Consider the following 20,000-nt stretch of genomic DNA (forward strand, 5'->3'; position numbering starts at 1 on the left):
GAGCCGAGCACCGGGTACAGGTTCGTCCGGTATGACCAGGTGCCTCGGAAACCGCGGTGTCCCATCCCAGAGAAGTAGCTTCGGCTGGCCGGTCTGGGCGTCTCTCGTGAAGGAGGGAGAGGCGAGTGGTCGTCGTTGTCGCCCGCTTCTGAATCCGGACGTTTCCGCTCGCCGAATTTTATTGATGAGGTGAACGATTGTGTCTTTGTTGGGTTCGTTTACGTTATCCCTGTTTCCAAGGGCAACGGGTTCCTCTCCCGGGCCGAGTCGCAGCGCGCAGGACCTCTTGATCAAGAGGAGTTGTAGAGTAGAGGACTTCTCACTGCCGCGGGGAAGACCTTACCTGCTGCACCACATCTCGCGACGCTCCTCCTCTTCGCCGTCGTACTCTTCTTCCTCTTCGCCCAGTCTTTGCAGGAAATACTCCTCCTGTACAGGACTTTTTTTCGGTTGTGTGACTTTAGAAGAAGAAAAAAACGCATTGCATGATAAGAATCGAAGGGCGGGAAGAGGCGCTGCTGAAATCCCTTGCAACTGTGAAGATGTATGTAGCTGGATGCACTGCATACGCCCCGACTCCTCTTCCACCGACGAAGGCGCTGAAGGCCCAAACCCCGACCCCCGACTCTTGCTCCTCGACAGTGGACGCCGACGCAGTCACATGGGACACGATTATCTGGTGTTTATATCTGAGTCTCGTGCTCGTCCTAGTGCTGGGTTTGCTCCTGCTCCTCTTCTACATCGGCGTCGGTAGGAGGAAAGCTCGAGTGACGGCTGATGACTGCTTCGTGAAAGAGGAAGCACAGGCGTATTGAACAAGGGAGTCGAGCTTAGAACTCGCGTTGAACAAGGGAGTCGAGCTTAGAACTCGCGTTGAACAAGGGAGTCGAGCTTAGAACTCGCGTTGAACAAGGGAGTCGAGCTTAGAACTCGCGTTGAACAAGGGAGTCGAGCTTAGAACTCGCGTTGAACAAGGGAGTCGAGCTTAGAACTCGCGTTGAACAAGGGAGTCGAGCTTAGAGCTCGCGTTGAACAAGGGAGTCGAGCTTAGAGCTCGCGTTGAACAAGGGAGTCGAGCTTAGAACTCGCGTTGAACAAGGGAGTCGAGCTTAGAACTCGTGTTGACTGGGGTTGCGCTAGGCAGAAGGACGCAAATAAATATTTTGTTCAGAAGGGAATACCAGCGCAGGATTCTAGAAAATTGACGGGAGATTCTAGGGTTATAAGTTAGAGAACTAGTAAACGTTTAATTTTTTTTTATTCTCTGGGATAATCTTAAAAAGAATTGAGAACTTTTATGCTATCTTTGCTTCGCAGTTTGAAAGTGGTTAAGAAATATCTTGCAAAATGCCTGGAAATGCCATTTTTTGCTCTAGTTTTCGACACATAGAAATGTGACTTTTATTCACTTGTGGCATAACAGTTAAACCCATTGATAACTCGACGTAGCCTTTGCATGGGAGATTTAGAGCCGAACCGAAAGAAAGACCGTAATTTATTAAAAAAAAAAAAAAAAAAAATCTGCCAAAGCAAGCTAACGGGTTCCAATGCCATCGGTGCATCGTGTCCCAGTGAGGTGCATTCCGTCTACAAGGAGGAAGATCACACACACACAGAGACCTCAGTAGTCGCTCGCGTAAGACAAACACAGCCTCCCGCCAAGTCCTAGCTAGAGACCTTCAGAACAGATGTTAAGATGGAGCAGGAAACAGAGATAATAGGTAAACAGTGACTTGTTTTTTCTTCTTCTTCTTCTTCGTTGACATAAAGAACTGCGATTGAAAACAGCCGCCTGGTCTCGTTGACGTACGCGAACACGATACTGATTTCCCAAGAACACGAGTGTGAAACGTAGCAGCCAACTTTCAGTGCCATGGGGAGCGAGGAGGCGTCGGTTCTGGCATGTGGCAGGGCATGAAGGGTTCTTGAAGGACATTAGGACGCATTGGGAAAGATCACTTGTTCTTCCCAACTGAAAGAAAGAAAGAATGAGAGGTGGTAAATGAATGGAAGAAAGAGGAAGAAAAAAAACACAAAAGTGTATTCAGTGATGTGGCCAGAATTAAGGTCCGTGAGAGCTGTGACGTTGGAGAAGCAGCATGTGGCTGTCTAATGTTACACCAGCTGCCCTCATCTGTGCGTGTGTGTGTGTGTATGAGTAACGTCACTCGCATTAGAGGAGTTGTCACCCTCTCACCATTCTCTCTCTCTCTCTCTCTCTCTCTCTCTCTCTCTCTCTCTCTCTCTCTCTCTCTCTCTCTCTCTCTCTCTCTCTCCCTCACGCACACACACACATACACAGAGTGCTTGCATATTTCTGCTAGTCCGTACACGGGTTGTGCATGTGTTTCGTGTGCATTTCTAATCTATCTCTTGTGCGTTCTTATGTTCGTTAATCACACCGGCGTTAACGTACTCCGAGACAAGCTTGATATGTATTAATATCAAATGAAAGCGAGCCAGGAGTCAATATTTAGTGATCATTTCATAACGATACACTAAATGTATTACAGCCGTCGAAAATGGTAGGGGTTGACCGTAGACTTTATCCAGGCCATGTCCATATATGATAACATTACACCTATTGTATTCTAATAGCCCTTCTTATCTTCGGTTCGTGATAAGAGTCGCTGTTGAATGTATAATGGTTTGCGTATCAGCATTACCTCTTCAAATACCTCTTCATTATTACTGTCACAAGTAATGCAATAATCATTACATCATTACACTGATTCGTCTAATTACCACTCATCGTTTTCGTCCTAATCCTTTATGAAAGATACCGTAGATTATATTACATTATAAATCATATAAACACCTTTCATTATCACCAGACGCGCTACCAAGTTCCATCCACACTCGCTCCTTGCAACCCGAATACCCAATCACCATTACAAGGGCCAAGACGCTGGCCCTCTGGACTAACGCTCCCTTTTTTTCCTTCTTCAGGAGAGTTCGATGTCTACACGATGGAGACGGCGATGCCCAAGATTGACTGGGACGCTATCGAGGCTCACCTCAAAGCCACCAAGGAGGAGGAACGTCGGGTGAGTAGGCCTACTTTTTTTCGTTTGCAAGTAAGATGTTGGGAGATAGATAGGCTGTTTTGTTTTCTCCTCGGTTAGGTAATAGGTTGCATGGTTGTTGTTTTTTCAAATTCGTGTTGCAGGATTGCTATGGGGGATTCTAGGTTATTTTAGGTGGGTCTAGATGAGTTCATGAGGGCCTTCGGGAGTCTAGAAGCTTTCTAACTACCTCGGTTGAATCTAGATGGATTTGAGGAAGTGTAGGCGAGCTTGGGTGAAATCCACATGAGTCTATGTGAAAACAGGATTGTAGAAGATTACAAGATCACAGAGAGATAGATTTCAATTCCCTTACAAACTTGAATGTATTATTCCCCTGAAAAATACATTAGATACATAACCAGACTTCATTTCCCTAACAAACTTGAATGTATTATTCCCCTGAAGAATACATTGAAATACATCACATCGCTTATATCAGGCGATGTGACATGAATTACCATGAGCTTGTTAAACGCTATCAGTTTGCCGCGATAAATCTTTCAGTCAACAACTAAACCAGTTCGGTTTATATAGGACTATTACCATAAGTGGCAAGGCGATAAGGCTGATCTTCAAGGAGAGCTTTGATAAAGCTTATCTATGATAACACAACTTAGATTCATAAGAGTGAGTGCTGTGAATGTGTGTGGTCTCCGAAAGAATTCCTTGTGCATAGTTTATACTTGCTTGTTTACATGCACCATTGCACGAAGAAATGTGGATTTGGTCACGTTGCTCAACGAAAAAAAAACGTGATGGGTTTTTCACCTTTTTTTTTTCTTTGGTTTCTTAGGAAATTCTGTTTCGATTGGGTCGTTTATCGCCATGTTTATCGCCTTGTTGTTGATATAATGACTTCGATGGAAAATGAAAAAATATATATATTTGATTGAAGTAAAAGAGAACATTCAATTGAGAAACATCCTTGTGAGGTAAATTAAAACAAAAACAAAAAAATAAAAATCTCAAAACTTTCAAAAGATGGAAGGAAACGTTTTTGTTGTTCCGACGTGAACGTAGCGTGTCCCCCACCCACCCCAAACCGGATCTGAAACAATACATAAGAAAAGCAGCGGGGGGAAAAATGGCGACGTATGTGAACCAAGTCTTCCGATCCTGCGAAGGATACGTGTTGGTGCCTGGCGTCGAGTCCTCCTTCCCCATGACCCAAGTGTTCAGGTTTGACCCCGAGGGCAACGTGATTCACAATTCACCCTTGAGGATTTACGCTGAGGTAGGTCAAAGGGACGCCACTGTTCTGAGGCTTTCGGTTTCGAGGTCAGCGTTCGGATGTGTGTGTGTGGGGGGGGGGGGATGATAGGTGTGTGCGTGCGTGAGAGAGAGAGAGAGAGAGAGAGAGAGAGAGAGAGAGAGAGAGAGATTGAAACACATGTTATAAGATTAATGTTGTGTAAATTTCCTGGTCTCTGTTTATCTCTCTCTCTCTCTCCCATCCTCCCTCCCTCTCCACCTCCCACTCCCACTCTCAATACCTCTACCCTTCTCCCTCTCTCTCTCCCCCTTCCCCCCTCTCTCCCTCTCCCTCTCCTTCCCTCCTTTCATCTCCCCCTCTCCCCCTCGAAAACGGCATATCATCCAGTCCATCTCCCGAAAACGATTTTAACCCAAATCCCAATAGCTCCCCCTTAACCCTCCCCCCCTACCCCCCAAAAAAAAAAAGAAAATCACCAAACCTCTATACTTTTCTATCCACCTCTCATTACGTGTGGGCTCACCCCAATACATTTCCGACTCGCACTCACTTGATCGCATCGGCGCCTTTCCGTGACGAAAGGGGAGAGGGGGGAGAAGGGGAAGGGGAAGGGGAAGGGGTGATCATCATCATGACATGAGTGGTTCTCGAACTTTCCAAACTGACATGCATCCAATGAGCGGTTGATTAGTGGATTTGTCTTGTGTTTGGGTGTGTCAGGTGGGCGTGATTCAAAGGGAAGGAGCTATTCGCGGGCGTGAGTGAAGGGCAAGAACCATACGCGGGCGTGTTTCCAGTAGTAAGAGCTAGACGTGAGCGTAAATGAAGGGCAAGAACCATACGCGGGCGTGAATCAAGTAGCAAGACCCATACATGGGCGTAGATCAAGGGGCAAGAACCATATACGAAGGGCAGGAGGATGCGTTTCTTCCTGCCTGGACATCGATGTCACTGATCAGAACTCGACTGTCATCCGGGAACCGATAGATGTCCTTGCCATTGTTCTTTCGTTACGGAGCTTCGTGGTCGTGGATTTTTATTTCATTGTCTCCGTATTTTTTCCTTTTTTTGTTTTAATCGTCGCGGCAGAGGATGTCGCTCGGAATGAAGTCATGGTTTTCGCGTCTCAATCGTTTTTGCTAGTGTGTGTGTGTGTTTTTTTTTTTTTTTCACTTTGCTTGCACGATGCGCTTCTCCCCAGCGGCCGTTCACATCCCTTACTCTCTCTCTCTCTCTCTCTCTCTCTCTCTCTCTCTCTCTCTCTCTCTCTCTCTCTCTCTCTCTCTCTCTCTCTCTCTCTCTCTCTCTCTCTCTTCATTTGCCCCCCCTTCCTCCTTCCCCCTCTCCTCTTCGCTTTCCCATTAAGTATATATATCATTAAGGTAGAAATTAAACCTTTTGGCGTGAACAAGTGTGAACAACGACAAAAAAACACATTGGAATGCGCAGATGTTCACGGGAGAGTCCAGTGTGCGTGGTCGTAAGTGCACACACAGAATATATGTGCGTTGGAGCGCGCCCGTGCAGGTGGCGGCGAGGGCGTGGGTGCTTGCTGGTGCTCGCTAGTGTCACGCCACGCGGGAAGTTTGGTTAACTGTGTTGTCTATTGGAGAATCTGCACCGTTTATTGCGATCGCTGTGTGCAATAGTTATGTTGCATGTAGTCTAGATCCGGTGAAGTAATGCAATGCGTGGTTATACACTGTTATGGGGCTATTAGCTTTGCGCAAGAACTTGCGGTCGTGAAGCAATGTTTCCCGCGTAAATAAGCGCAATACCAGCGCGTTGGATTACATCAAAAATGTTTTTCCTCCGTTTAAAAAAAGAAACGCAGACAAATGGCTCCTTCCTGTTTGCGGTTCTTGTCATATTTCAAAAGCATCTTTCTAAAAAAAAAAAAAAAAATCATGATGTTATAGCTAACCTCCTGATCTTCGGTCGTTTGTGTAGCGTGGAGTAAGGCCGTGAGCGCGCGGGAAAATGGGAAAATCGCACGCCTCAGCGCACACGTACGAACTTCTCGAAAGCGCAATCCTTTTTTTTACGTGACCGACGATGAAGAAAGACCTGTAGAGCGACTTTGCTCTTATCTTAAGTATCCAAGGAAGTGTTAGGTATTCCTCCGCGTATCTAGAACGACAAGAGCAAAGGCACCAGCTCGTAGAGACGTAGCAAGGGAAAGAAATCACCTCTATATTCCGGGGTTGGCCGTGTTCTTACCGGACGTGACGTCACCACGAGCTCGCGGCCGTCAGCTGAGCGTGGAAACGCGTCGGGTGCTGGAACGACAGTGTTGAGCTGTTGGCCCTCTGTACACCGTGTGCTCTGGAACTCAGCTGGAATCGAGATAGGAGATTTCGGATAACGTGATTGTGACGGGATATATTTATATTTCTCGTTACGCGATATTTGAAAATAGAAGAAAATCAATAAGATATACCCTTGGATCCTCTCGTCCATAAGTAAGAATGAGAAGCGGTCGTGTATTTTGAGTGTAGTTAAGGCGTGGAAACCTCGGAAACAGAGAGGGAAAGCATGGATGAGGGAATAATATGTGATGCTCTAGTGTGCTCGTTTGGCTTCGCTCCATCATGTTAACGGTGCAAAGTATCCACCACAATGAAGCCTTAAAAATGTACAAATTACCTGTGGGTGTGGTGTTGATAACTCCATGATACTCGAATGCATGTAGCTTGTGAAGCTGTGTCTGTTGCGTGATCAGGCAGCTTCGGCCAGTCAGGAGATCCGTGACTGGGAGAAATTTTTCATAAATGATTGCTGTGTTCGTATTTATATGAAATTTATTTAGTTTATATTAATATTATAATTAAATTTGATTGTGCACGTAAATGTTTAACGTTTTAGTAGAAAGAAACCTCCAAAACTTTAAAACTATAGTGACGCATCTCCGTTTAATAAGTGTGATCAGTGCAGTGCTGCGAGATACACCAGGACAGGATAGTGGGAATTGTCATCAAGTCGTGTGTGCGGATACCACTCGTAACGAACCCGTGAAGGTGACTCTCATCTCGGTAGAATTGCACACATTATCCTCCTTTTTGCACTAATGTGACCATTGCAATCTCGCTAATTGGTCATGTTACCACGAGGTTCTTTTGGCGACATAACGACGTAGTTGAACCACAGGAAAAACGCGGCTCTTCAATTGTCATATGTAACGCATATGTGTGTGCGGTTTTCGGAGTCTGTGTGTGTGTGTGTGTGTGTGTGTGTGTGTGTGTGTGTGTGTGTGTGTGTGTGTGTGTGTGTGTGTGTGTGTGTGTGTGTGTGTGTGTGTGTGTGTGTGTCTTTGCGAACGTCTGACAATCACGTGAGCGAAATTCAGTGTGTGTGTGAGGTGCGTATGTACGTAGAAGGGGGTGTTGGCATCGACTTGTATGTGTCTGTAGGTGTGTCTGAACTCCAGGATAAGTTTTGTCCAGTTTAGTCCCGGACTTATTCTGCCATGCGAGTCGTCATGCACAACCGATCATGCGTTAAAGCTACATCTGGTGCGATCCCGAATACGTTTCTTTGTTTCAACTTTCAGGTAGCTTAGTGGCGTAAATTATTTTAAACGTTTATTTATCTAAGTTGAGAGAGACAGAGGTGAGAGGGAGACAGGGACGGTGTGGTGTGAGAGAAAAAGAGAGAGAGAGTTGTGACAGAAAGAGAGAGAGAGAGGTGGAAGAGGAAGACAGAGAGAGAGTTGTAACAGAAAGAGAGAGAGAGACAGAGAGAGAGAGTTGTGAGAGATAAAGAGAATTTGTCCAATTAGTTCGCCTCACTAACGGCGCCCCGAAACGAGAAGTCGTAACACTTAAGTAACCGAGCTCTTTGGTCCCGGCCCAGGACTGTTACAGTGATCTCCGCCGCCCCGCTCCCCAAGCCAGGAAATTCCCCCTGCGCACGGCATGCTCTAAGCCACAACGATGACAGTAAACGAAATATCGGAGCAGGCTGAGGTGGCCGTCGAGGGCGAGAACCCGGTGTTCAGGTCCTCCAGCCCGTCCGCCTCGGGCAAGCACGACAGCGGTCCTCCCTCCGTCAGCAGCATCATCGAGGACGACGGCGGGCGCTCGCAGGCCTCCGCCGCCTTGCCGCCCTCGATAACGTCCGTCGAGGATGAGGTCAACCACCTCGAGGCCGTGGGCCCCTTCCCGCCCTCGATCACATCCGTCGAGGACGAAGTGAACCTCCTGGAGGTCGCGGGAGGCTCGTCGGCGAGGACGTCCCTCTCCGGCGGCAGTAGCAGCGTGGCCTCCACCCTGCCGCCGCTGCCCCGCTTCGACAGGTTCCAGAGCCTGACCACCGCCCCACCGAGGGCCGAAGGGCGGGACCGAGCGGCCGACCTGCAGAGCCTCCCGCCGAACTTGGCCGCCAACCTGAGGCGCACGAGCCACTTCCCCCGCTACAAGCGCCAGTACAAGGTCGAGAGCATCTACGTCAACGACCTCTACACGCTCACCTACGACGAGGACGAGACCCTCGAGTCGATCAAGTCGATCGAGGTGCATTATGTAAGTGGGCGCTCAGGCGGTGGTGGCGGTGCTGGGTCTGTTGTGTCCATAGAAGCATGACAATACTTGTAAGGAATAACCATGATATTATTGGAAGCTTTAGGTTTGTCATTGTTGTTTGGGTTAGATTTATATATTGGTGATTTGTATGTTTTAAGTAAAATTTCCTGAAATAAAGGAGCGAACAATCGCAGCTCTGTAATGGAAATTACGTAACTAACGAAACAAAAAAAGGCATTAAGATTCACCGCAAAGATTTTCCCCGGTATGAGAGAACCGCAAAGCCCGAAACGCCAAATGTTACAGGAGAGAGAGAGAAAAAAATGTTAGAACCTTCAAACAGACCTCTTTGTTGTCGCACACCCTCCCCCCCTTACCCCCCCTCATCTTCGTCTTGCCTTCTCCGTTCTTCGCCTTCCTCACTTCCCTTCTTTCTCCCCCTCCTATTTGCCCTGCCTTACCCTTCCTTCTCCATCTCCTCCTCTTCGCCCTCCCTTTTCTCCCTCATTTCTCCCTTCTTCCCCTCCTATTCTCCCTGTCTATCCCTTTCCTTCTCCCCCTCCCCCTCTTCGCCCTCCCTTTCCCCCCTCCTATTCGCGCTGCCTATCCCTTTCCTTCTTCCCCTCCCCCTCCTCGCCCTCCCTTACCCCCTCTCTTCCTTCCTTTAGCCTGGTGGCCATGGCGTTGCCGGCCCACACCTGTGTACCTGCCTGTGCCACCTCCACCCCGCCCCATTAGTGCAACTCTCTCTTTCTTTACTTTCTTTCTCTGTCCTTCTTTCCTCCTTTTATCGGCTCTCTCTCTCTATCTATATCTATATATATATATATATATATATATATATATATATATATATATATATATATATGTGTGTGTGTGTGTGTGTGTGTGTGTGTGTGTGTGTGTGTGTTTGTGTGTGCGTGTCTGTGTCTGTGTGTGTATTTGTGTATGTATAGCTTTCCTCTTCTCTCTCTCCTTCTCTCCTTTCATTTCTCCCCTTTTCCCTCTCCCTCTTTCCTTCTCTCCTCTCTTTCCCTCTCCCTTCCTTCTTCCCTCGCCCCTCCCCCCTCCCCTCCCTTCCCACTTCCTTCTTCCATACACGCACGCAATTAGAAACGGAGTCGAGGCAATTACATAACACCGCCCCTTCTCTAATCACCAACAAATTCATTTCCGTTCCGCGCGAATATGACTAAACTGCCTGCTTGCCTGCTTGCTTGCCTGCCTGCCTGCCTGCCCCCTCGCACGTGCGTCAAGCCACACACAAAAAAGGAAGAGAGAGTGGCGTTCTATCCTCCTCCTCCCCCTTCTCCCACCCCCGCCCTTACCCCCACCCTCTCTTCCTGGGAACGTGCGCCCGCTGCAGTGTGACCCCTTTGGCCGTACCTGTCCCTACCAGTTCGCTTCTTCTGGTAACCCAGTAACCTCCCCGCCACATCTCCGTCGGGCAACCTTTACCCTAGTAACCCCAGGGAGGAAACCCCCTTTGGGAGCGTAACTCTTTGGATGAGTTTCCGCAGACGGGGAAGGGAGGGAGGGAGGAAAAGGGGGAGGTGACGTCCCTCCGCGTTTGTGTCTATAACTTCTTTTTCTTTCCTTTCGCCTTCCCTTTCCCTCCCCATCTCTTCCCTTTTCCCCTCTCTTCACTTCACTTTCCCTTCCCTTCTCCCGTCCCCTCTCTTCCATTCTCTTTTCCTCCCCTCCCCTCTCTTCCTCTCCCTTTCCCTTCCCTTCCCTCCCTCCCTTCTTTTCCCTTCCCCTACTCCTCTTCCTCGCCCCTTCCCTCCCAGCCTCTCTCTTCCTTTCCCTTCTCCCCTCCCCTCCCCTCCCCTCCCCTCCCTACACCCACCCCATCCTCTCTTCCTTTCCCTTTCCCTCCTCTCCCCTCTCTTCCTTTCCCTTCCCCTTCTCCTCCCTCCTGTTTTTTTCCGCGTTTCTCTTCCCCCTTCCCCTCCCCGCTCTTCCCCTCTCTTCCTCTCCCCACCCTTCGCATTCCGTCCTGGTTTTGTGTGAGAACTTTGATAAATGTGTTTTTCATATGCGTTGCCTGGCCTGTAGGGGAGGAGGTTACATGTATCATTATGTAAGTGTTCTTTTGTATACGGATTGTGTTGTATGTATACGCGCGCGTATACGCGTGTGTAGTAGTAGTAGTAGTAGCAGTTGTTGTTGTTGTTGTAGTAGTGCGTGTGTGGGGGAGTATTCCTTATATTTCTTGTATTTTTACATGTAGTGGTGTGTGTAGGTGTGTGTGTGTGTGTGCGCGCGCGCGTGTGTGTGTGTGTGTGTATGTGTGTGTGTGTGCGCGTGTGCGCGCACATGTGTGTGTGTGCGCGCGCGCGCGTGTGTGTCCGTCCGTCCGTCCGTATATGTGTGCCCTGATGCGTGTGTATCAAGATGAGTGTCAGAAAGAGAAAAAAAAGGAGGCAAGTTGAGGCTGAGGCATTTATCTTCCATAATCCCTATAATTGCTCTGTTGTTCGGTCCAAATAGCCGAACGGCTGATAATTTTTGGTGCGAAAATGGCCGACTCAGTTCCATCGGCATCCGAGTCTCGCCACGTGGTTACCAGCGGTATTTTTGTGGCTTTTGTCTCTTTTTATAATTATTTTTAGTTATTTTCACAGAAAGAGGGAGAGAAAAAACGAATGCCTCTCTCATCTGCGCGGTGCGGCTAATGTCACGTCTATGACTTGCGCTTCTCGATGCTTTTTTCCGCTTTTGTTTTGTTCTGTAGGTCGAAGTGCGTCGTTGTGTTGTATTAATTAAGAGCGTTCTGAGTATTATCCTCTACAGACTGTTCGTGGAACTTGTGAACTCATGTGCAGATAATTTGGTAATACACATTAGGTAACCTTCCAAATATGAAGACATTTTATTTTTTCTCTATTTCTCTCTCTGTCTCTCCACACACACACACACACACACACACACACACACACACACACACACACACACACACACACATATATATATATATATATATATATATATATATATATATATATATATGTATATATTACATACATATATACATATATATGTATATATATACATATATATATTTATATATATACATATATATGTATATATATACATATATACATATATACATATATATATATATATATATATATATATATATATATATATATATATATGCACATATATGTTTGTGTGTGTGTGCGCTAATGAATACTTACACGCATACACACACACATACACACACAAAAGCCAAGCGTGGCTCCACATGAAGCCTATACACGTCCAGCCTCACCCCCGCACTCGAAGCCCCGGCAATTACGGCCGCCGACGCAACTTTTACTATCGCGCGACCGAAACACGCGACCAGGAATGCGGGGCTGGTGACTCACTGCCGCCGTGGCCTGCTGTCGGTCACCGGCGGTCGCGGCACCTTCCGCTGTCGCTGTTTGTTCGCTCCCACCTGTCTTTTGCCTCCTGCTGTCCATTTGTGGTGGTTATGTGTATGTGCGTTGCGTATACACACGCATATATATCATGTCACACACACACACACACACACACACACACACACACACACACACACACACACACACACACACACACACACACACACACACACACACACACACACACACACACACATACTCCTCATCATGCCATACACATACATGTACTCACCCTCACCATCATGTCATATCCGCATCATACTCACCATCATAAACACAAGCATACATACGTGAGATCATGTCAATATGTTTACTCCCCCATAACATTAGTATTCCAATATCTATAACTCGAGTGACCTATATAGACATGATCTGTTGTCATGTTTTAGGGAATGGGTGTTCATGTTATTTACGTTTTGTTTCTCTCTAATGCTAAACACAGGAATCATTGTAGACAGCAATAAAAGGAAACAAATAGCGTTATAGGAAATGCCATGAATTCGAGTGTGCCTTTATTGCAGCGCTATGATTGTGAGTATTGTAGATCAAGGGACGATAATGGCTGTGCTATTTAGGGCCTCAGGGTGAGAGGGTGTGACCGAAGTGTGTGACGCTCCCTCCAGGTGTCACGCCTGTCGCCACCGTCACCTGGAGTCTCTTCTCATCGGCCTCTTGGTCATTCTTCTGTCCGATATTATTAAGGAGTCGCTCACATTACTTGACTGTGAGGATTTTCCTTTTTTTTATTTGTAAGTGGGTGGTCGGGGAGGGTGGGGGGCGGGGATGAAAACAGTCGCATCGGTTTCGAATGAGCTTTTTCCCTTTTTCTTCTTTTCCTGCTTCTTAGTCCTCTTTTTCTTTATTCTCCTTTTTCTTCTTTCTTTCCACCCTTTTCTTCTTCAATATCCTTTCCACTGTCTACTTTCTTCCTTCATGATGCATGTGCTTGTATCCACCCGGTTGGAGTGATCGTATCGTTTCATCTTAAACCTCGACAAACCAATTAACCATAAGACTTGAACGACCAGGTGCATGTGCGCGTGTGTGTTCTTTGCCAGATACCCAGTTCTTCTCATGTGAAAATGATAACAGCTGGGGATTCTAGCATTAAGAGTCTTCCAGAAAACACCTGGTCGTTTCTAACATGTAAACGACCACCCAACCAGTAGTTATCTTACCACCGAATGTCCAATTAGACCTATACAAAGAGTCGTTCGAGAATTACCGAAGAACGACCCAGAACGAGCAAGATTTGGAACATTCTGTACGAGGACCAACGCTGCAAGAAATTGAATGGAAGACTGGAAACATGTAACAGGTTTAGTCAATAATCTCACACGTAATAGCTGTTGCCCCCCCCCCCCCCCAGAAAAAAGGGAAGGAGGAAGATGTTATGTAATCCCTCTATGATCAGGTAACACAGTCAACATACCTTTTATTCATGGTAAGACTTAAGACTGACGGACCTGCAACATGAGGGTACGCGACACAGGGAGATTAAACCAAATTTAGTTCAAAGTTCATGCCTTTCGAACCAAGTTCAGTCACGCTTCGTCTTAATGCCAGTCGCTTTTGCCCTGACACTCAGTATTACATTAGAGAGCCTTGGACGAGAAACTTTTTTTTTTTTTTTTTTTTTTTTTTTTTTTTTTTTTTTTTTTTTTTTTTTTTTTACTTACTTATGACTAAGGGGTTGGCAATGTGTTTCCGTTTAACTGGGTATTGTGTTTGATTCTAGAAATACGCGGTCATGGAATTGGAATATTGTGGTCGTGTGTGTGTGTGTGTGTGTGTGTGTGTGTGTGTGTGTGTGTGTGTGTGTGTGTGTGTGTGTGTGTGTAGAATCCACTGGATCAGTAATAGATACACACCCGACACTTGTCACAACCCTGAGGGGGAACAAGGCCAAGTAATTTATCTCCACGATAAATCGGAAAGCTTTCATCGTCCTTTTTTCAGCGGAAGGTACACAACAAGACAATACAGCTCCCCTCCCCCCCTATCCCCTTCCCCTTCCCCCTCCCCCTCCCCTCTCTACCTGGCCCCAACGACCCACATGGGGAAATAGCGTGAAGGCTGCTGAGGGGAACGAGGGGGCCAGGGGAGCTTCGCACATGCTGCCTTGATGAGACTTCTGGGACGGCGAAGTACGGGGGGGGGGGGGTGTAGTCGAAAATGTTATTGCGGATTTGTGTGTAGTGCCTGCAATACCCACTCAGGCACGTGCACGCACACACACACGCACACAGTATACAGATATACATACAGATAGATAGATACCTACATCTCAACAGCTTACCATATAACATATAAACCACCATGGCCCTACCCGTTCTAACAGAACAACTTAACCATCTTAAAACAATAATAAGAATAAATAAATCATAATAATCCTACTTACAATCCTTATCCAAACGATATTAATCCTACGAAATTGCTTGAGTGAAGTGTGACGTCATCCTTGCCACGTCACGGTGCTCCGCCTCCCTCTAGTTAATAGGATGTTTGTGACCGATATCCTTTTATGCGAATTCCTTCCTGTCCCACAACGGATGTCTGTGTCTTGTTCGGCCTTGGGAGGAATTGGTGTATTTTATTACCTTTGATAGATTTTGTTGTCGTTTTTGTTATTTGATGTTGTGCCCTCATGATGTTTTTTTTTCTTTCTTTTTTTTCTTTCTTTTTTACGTTCTCGTTTATGGCATCCGTTATGTGGGTTTCGTTTTTTTATGTTTTTTTTCACCTGTTTTTTTTCAGAGATCAATGTTGTAATAAAAAACAGGTTGGTTTAAGTTCCCCCAAGGACTCTCGGTTGTGTTTAAATTAACGGTGATAGTTTTCGCTTAACCGTAATTACATTTTATGTTTCTTCCGACTAAAAAATAGATAAGGAACAAATAAGAACATAAAAACTTTCCATCATACAAATAACGAAAATAACCGAAAATAACCGTCACCAGTCTACTGTTTACGTGGTATCGAACATTCAAATCAAATTCGAGCAAGATAACAGCACCCGAAATCAAATCAGCCTCCAACATACTGACACTATTCAGCAGATACATTCCACACAACCGAAATCAAACACGTTGCTGATAACTAAAAGATAAAGAATCCAATCCGGCGCCGGTAACCAAACATAAATTTATATCCATTCTACCAGTTGCACGTTCCACTAATTAAACGTTTCAGTCACGCTCTGGATGAATAACGTAAAAAAATAACGTTTTACTCGTGGAATCTGTGACAGTGTCTACGTTTCCCGTTTCGTTCGTAAGCGTGAAAATCAAAACACCAATTCAGCAACCCGTGGCGATGGAATTGCCGAGTCAGTCAGCACATTGAACTACCGTTTGCCATTTGGGAAAGTTGATGATGTGTGCTGAGAGAGAGAGAGGGAGAGGGAGAGGGAGAGAGAGAGAGAGAGAGAGAGAGGGGGGGGGGGGAGTTGGGTAAGGAAAGATGAGAAGCGAAAGACGAATAGATGGAATGAAAAGAGAGAAATGAGAGAGAAGAAATAGAGGGAGAGCGAGAGAGTGTAAGGTAAATGCTTCATCCAAAGGCCATCCCCTGCGCACCCAAATTTGAGTGGTTTCACAGTAAAAAGGAAAATGATCTTAAGATATAAAAAAAAAAAAAATGTTGCATTGAGAAGCCAAGCGTCACCCCAGGTAGGCCAGTGATCCGTATGTTGATACTGCTCAACAGTGCCGTTATCTAGCAAAGTTTTGCGGCTCAGGAATGTGCATATGCATCAGAACAAGCAGTCCTTTTGTCTCGAAGCAGTATATTTTTGCTTCAAATTGGATGGAGAAAAAAAATACCGCTTATAATTAATCCATCAAGTCCCTTAGTTCTTCGTGTTCATTGAAAAGGATTTCTTTCCCTCTCATTCCATAATTTCAACTCTAAATGGAAAAAAATAGTAGTTTTTTCCACATGTCCAATTTTGAATGGTTTCAGTAGTAGGTTTGATTGTCTTCTGTCTCTCTCGTCCGAATGACTTGGAAGCAGAACCGTGGAGTAAAAACAAGCCCAGGCTTTGTCACCGAATGAAAGAGAAAGAAATGGAGACAGAGAAATTTGGCTTTCACTTGTAGTCACCCCACGCCTCTTGTTGAATTCAGTGTCGTCTGCTAGATTACTGGTTCCATATGCATGTCAGGGCCACACCCTCATTCTCTGTCTATATTAGCTGTTCGAGAAACACTCCATTCGGTGAAAGTCTTCATCGGTATCGTGATCGGTAAACAACGATATATTTTTCTTTCTCTCTTTTTTTCCTCTGCTGGATCGCTATAGCTTACAGTTCAGTATCTTGGAAAGTGTTGCTGCTCAGGTTAACCGTGACCGATCGGCGGGAACGTCTGGCTCTCTTGGGCAAGGAGATTCTCCAACCATGCTTCATTCCCTTCAGTTGTAAATGACTGTCCGAGCGATTGGGAAATAGCCAGAGGCCAGTCGAAGACGATGGCTGACTGGCTGGCTGGTGGACTGACTGGCAGCACTTTTCCCATGCGTAATATTAGGTAACCGGACGATCCATGTGCAATAGTTACGAGTTCGCCAAGACACACGGAGGCCACTTGGATGCCACTAAACGGCCATGTTAGGAGGTAACTCGGCCACATTGCCCGGCTTATCATTTTCGCAGCGTGAGAAGAGGCAGACACGAGAAGCCGCGACGCCTCACTCACTCGCATGCCATTCTCCTAACGTCATCTGGTCTGTGTTAACTCTTTTTATAACACATTATTCACTTCATTCTCCATCCGCGTGTCTTGCAACGGTCACTTAACGTAATGTGTTTTAAAAATCAAGTCTGTTTGTTGGAGTTTTATCCGTGTTGAGAAGCAATTGGGATCTCGATTTCATATTGATTTTGATTCGATAGGATTCAGTTGTCTAATCCGGGATCGTATTGAGTTATTTTGCTATGATTGATTGCTTTATGGACTTTTTTCCTTTTTTTTTACGTAAATATAAAGTAACCATGGAGATCAGTTGTAGCATTGCGAAATCCGAACCACAAGTATTGTTTTAATTAAATAACTTTCACAGATTCTTCAAATCAGAGTATAACCCTACGTCGTCACTCATTTCTCATCAAGAAAAAAAGGTACAACGACAGTTTTGCCTTTGATAAATAAACTTTCACATTTTCGGTAAACTAACAAATGATATCCACAGTATCACTAACAACAGATCCGCTAACGAGCCTCCCTCTCACCAACTCTATCCCCCCCCCTCACCCTGCCCCACCCTTTCCCCTACAGTTTGTCAAACTTGAAAGTTGACACGGACCAGCCCACCACAAGGGGTCCCACAGGGGAGGCAGGGTCGGCCCCCTTCCCCCTTCCCTCCCCTCAGAACCCAAGACAGGTCCTGCGATAAACAAGTCCGCTCCTTGTTATGATGAAAGAATTCAAACCACGTGTAAACACAAAGTGAGAATACTCTATTAAGAGGCCATTTTTAATCGATAAGAGGGTACCCTGTTCTGATACAAGTGCACCTCTGGAATAGTGCCATACCATAGACTTGGGGGGAGGGTCACCTCAGCTTAATCTGACACCTTGGCAGCGTAACGAGGCTATGTGTAACCGTGATAGTGGTGTCGTGTTAAATGTGCAGTCTATTAACCTGGGAAGTAAGAGCTATTTAGTTAGGGAAACGCTAGCAAAGTGATTTGAAGGAATTCGGTTTGTGTACGTAATTTCGGTCATTTTAACTCGTATATGTCGGTCAGCAAGCTTTTGAATTCTACCACAGTAGTTTTGTTTCCTTACTATCAGGTTTCTGCAGACGAAGAAATTGAATATTTAATTTTAGCTCTATATTGAGATTTTAAGGTTGACATTCCTCCCGCAATCACGGTTATTTATGTAGAACAAGCTTGAGATGGTTCTTGGTTCTAGTGGTGACATGTCTACCTCATACACACATACATGTGTGTGTGTGCGCGCGTATCTCACTCTCTCTCTCACTTTCTCTCTCTCTCTCTCTCTCTCTCTCTCTCTCTCTCTCTCTCTCTCTCTCTCTCTCTCTCTCTCTCTCTCTCTCTCTCTCTCTCTCTCTCTCTCTCTCTCTCTCTCTCTCTCACTCTCCACACACACACACACACACACATATGTATATATATATATATATATATATATATATATATATATATATATATATATATACATAATATATATATATATATATATATATATATATTATATATATATATATATATTATATATATACATACATACATACACATGTATATATATTATATATAATATTATATATATATATATTATTATATATATATATATGTATGTATGTATGTATGTATGTATATATATTGCTTTTGTCCACCACAGAGATTTGAACGGATACGAGTGTCACGTGCGGTGGTGCCACATGACTGAACACAGGAATTTCTTGTAGTTACGATTTTTCGCTTGTTTTCCCGCAGTTTATGGGCGTGATTAAGCTATATTTATCTGCTTGGTAGAGCGTCTAGTGAGACTCGATATCGACTGTAACAGATAAAGAAGGAATAAAATCAATGTACAAGATAATACTTAATCTCATGATCAGTAAAATTAAAGAAACGATACCAAAAAAAAAAAAATAATCAGTACCGACATCAAGCTAATTTAAAACATATACTACCTTAAATAATGAAACGCCAAATTACCCACAAGAAATATCTCAAAATACCCTTTCAACCTTTTATATGACAAAAAGAGAGAGAGAGAAGAGGTTTGGCAACGGCGCGGCGAGAGGAAGGTGACCATCCCGCAACACCTTTTGTGGCCCTTGTGTTCCAGCGGTGTCCATCCAGTCCTCTTTTCTCTCGTTTAAGTGTCCAGCGGGCATAAATAGAGCATAATCACCAGGAGAAAATAGAAATTAGTGACGTGCTTGCGGAAATCTTGCTGTGTTTGTGTCCGGGGAGATAGCAGGAGGAGGTGGGCGTGGTCTAAGGTGTCGAAGTGTGATTCCATGGGCGTGATTTTTTGGCCTCTCGAGTTGAATGGGTTGGTGGGCGGCTTCTCACTGTGGTTTATATTGGCCTTGGTTTTGGTGACATTGTAGGAGGCTTGGTTAAAGTGTTTTAAGTGTGTGATGAATATGGTTTTCAAACTTTGTGATTGATATTTATGGAATTATTGATAATAATCTCCCAAGAAAAGTGTTGATATTGGATTATCATTTTTGTCATGCAGATTTCGTAATTGCAAAGTATTGGTGCTATGGATCAATTTTATATAATAGGGAACCTTGAAAACAGTTGCTGTTTATCACACGTAACTCTATTGTAACAACATATAAATTGACATGTGACTTATTATTAAAATGGGAAGGAATCATGGGTTTCAAAGTGATTTTATTTTAGCTGTAACATCACATATAACCTTAGAAATTGTAGGTGATTATAGATTAGATTTATAAAAAAAAAAAAAAAAATCTGAAAAGACTATAAATAACACTTTGTTGATGTCAGTGAATAGTAATTTTGATTTGTAAATAATTGTATACAGGATTTGGAGACATACTAATACACATGATAAGTCTATAGAAAAAGAGCTCAAACACAATCATTGAAGATACATTGCTATTCTTTAAGTAGGAATGTTTTTCTTTTGTACATTAATGATTTCAATTTCTGTTCTTGCCAGGTAGTTTCTGAGCACCATGTATTAGGTGAATACACCAGATAAGCATAAGATTATACCAACCTGTAATAAGGACATGAGACATGTATAAGAGTTCT

At 44.9% G+C, this 20,000-nt stretch overlaps 1 protein-coding gene across 1 annotated transcript in view; it reads left to right on the forward strand.

The window, feature by feature from the left end:
• The window catches only part of LOC122246261 (Schwannomin interacting protein 1), a 224,433-nt gene that overhangs the window by 199,823 nt on the left and 4,610 nt on the right, over positions 1-20,000 (forward strand). Inside the window, exon 8 of the mRNA XM_086542139.1 lies at positions 2,950-3,047. Coding sequence (XP_086398265.1) covers positions 2,950-3,047 — 98 coding nt within the window. The remainder of the gene's footprint in view (positions 1-2,949; positions 3,048-20,000) is intronic.

This window comes from Penaeus japonicus, unplaced genomic scaffold (assembly GCF_977035675.1).
Source record: "Penaeus japonicus unplaced genomic scaffold, GWHDUDI00000001_assembly GWHDUDI00000012, whole genome shotgun sequence".
NCBI classification, from domain to species: Eukaryota; Metazoa; Arthropoda; class Malacostraca; order Decapoda; family Penaeidae; genus Penaeus; species Penaeus japonicus.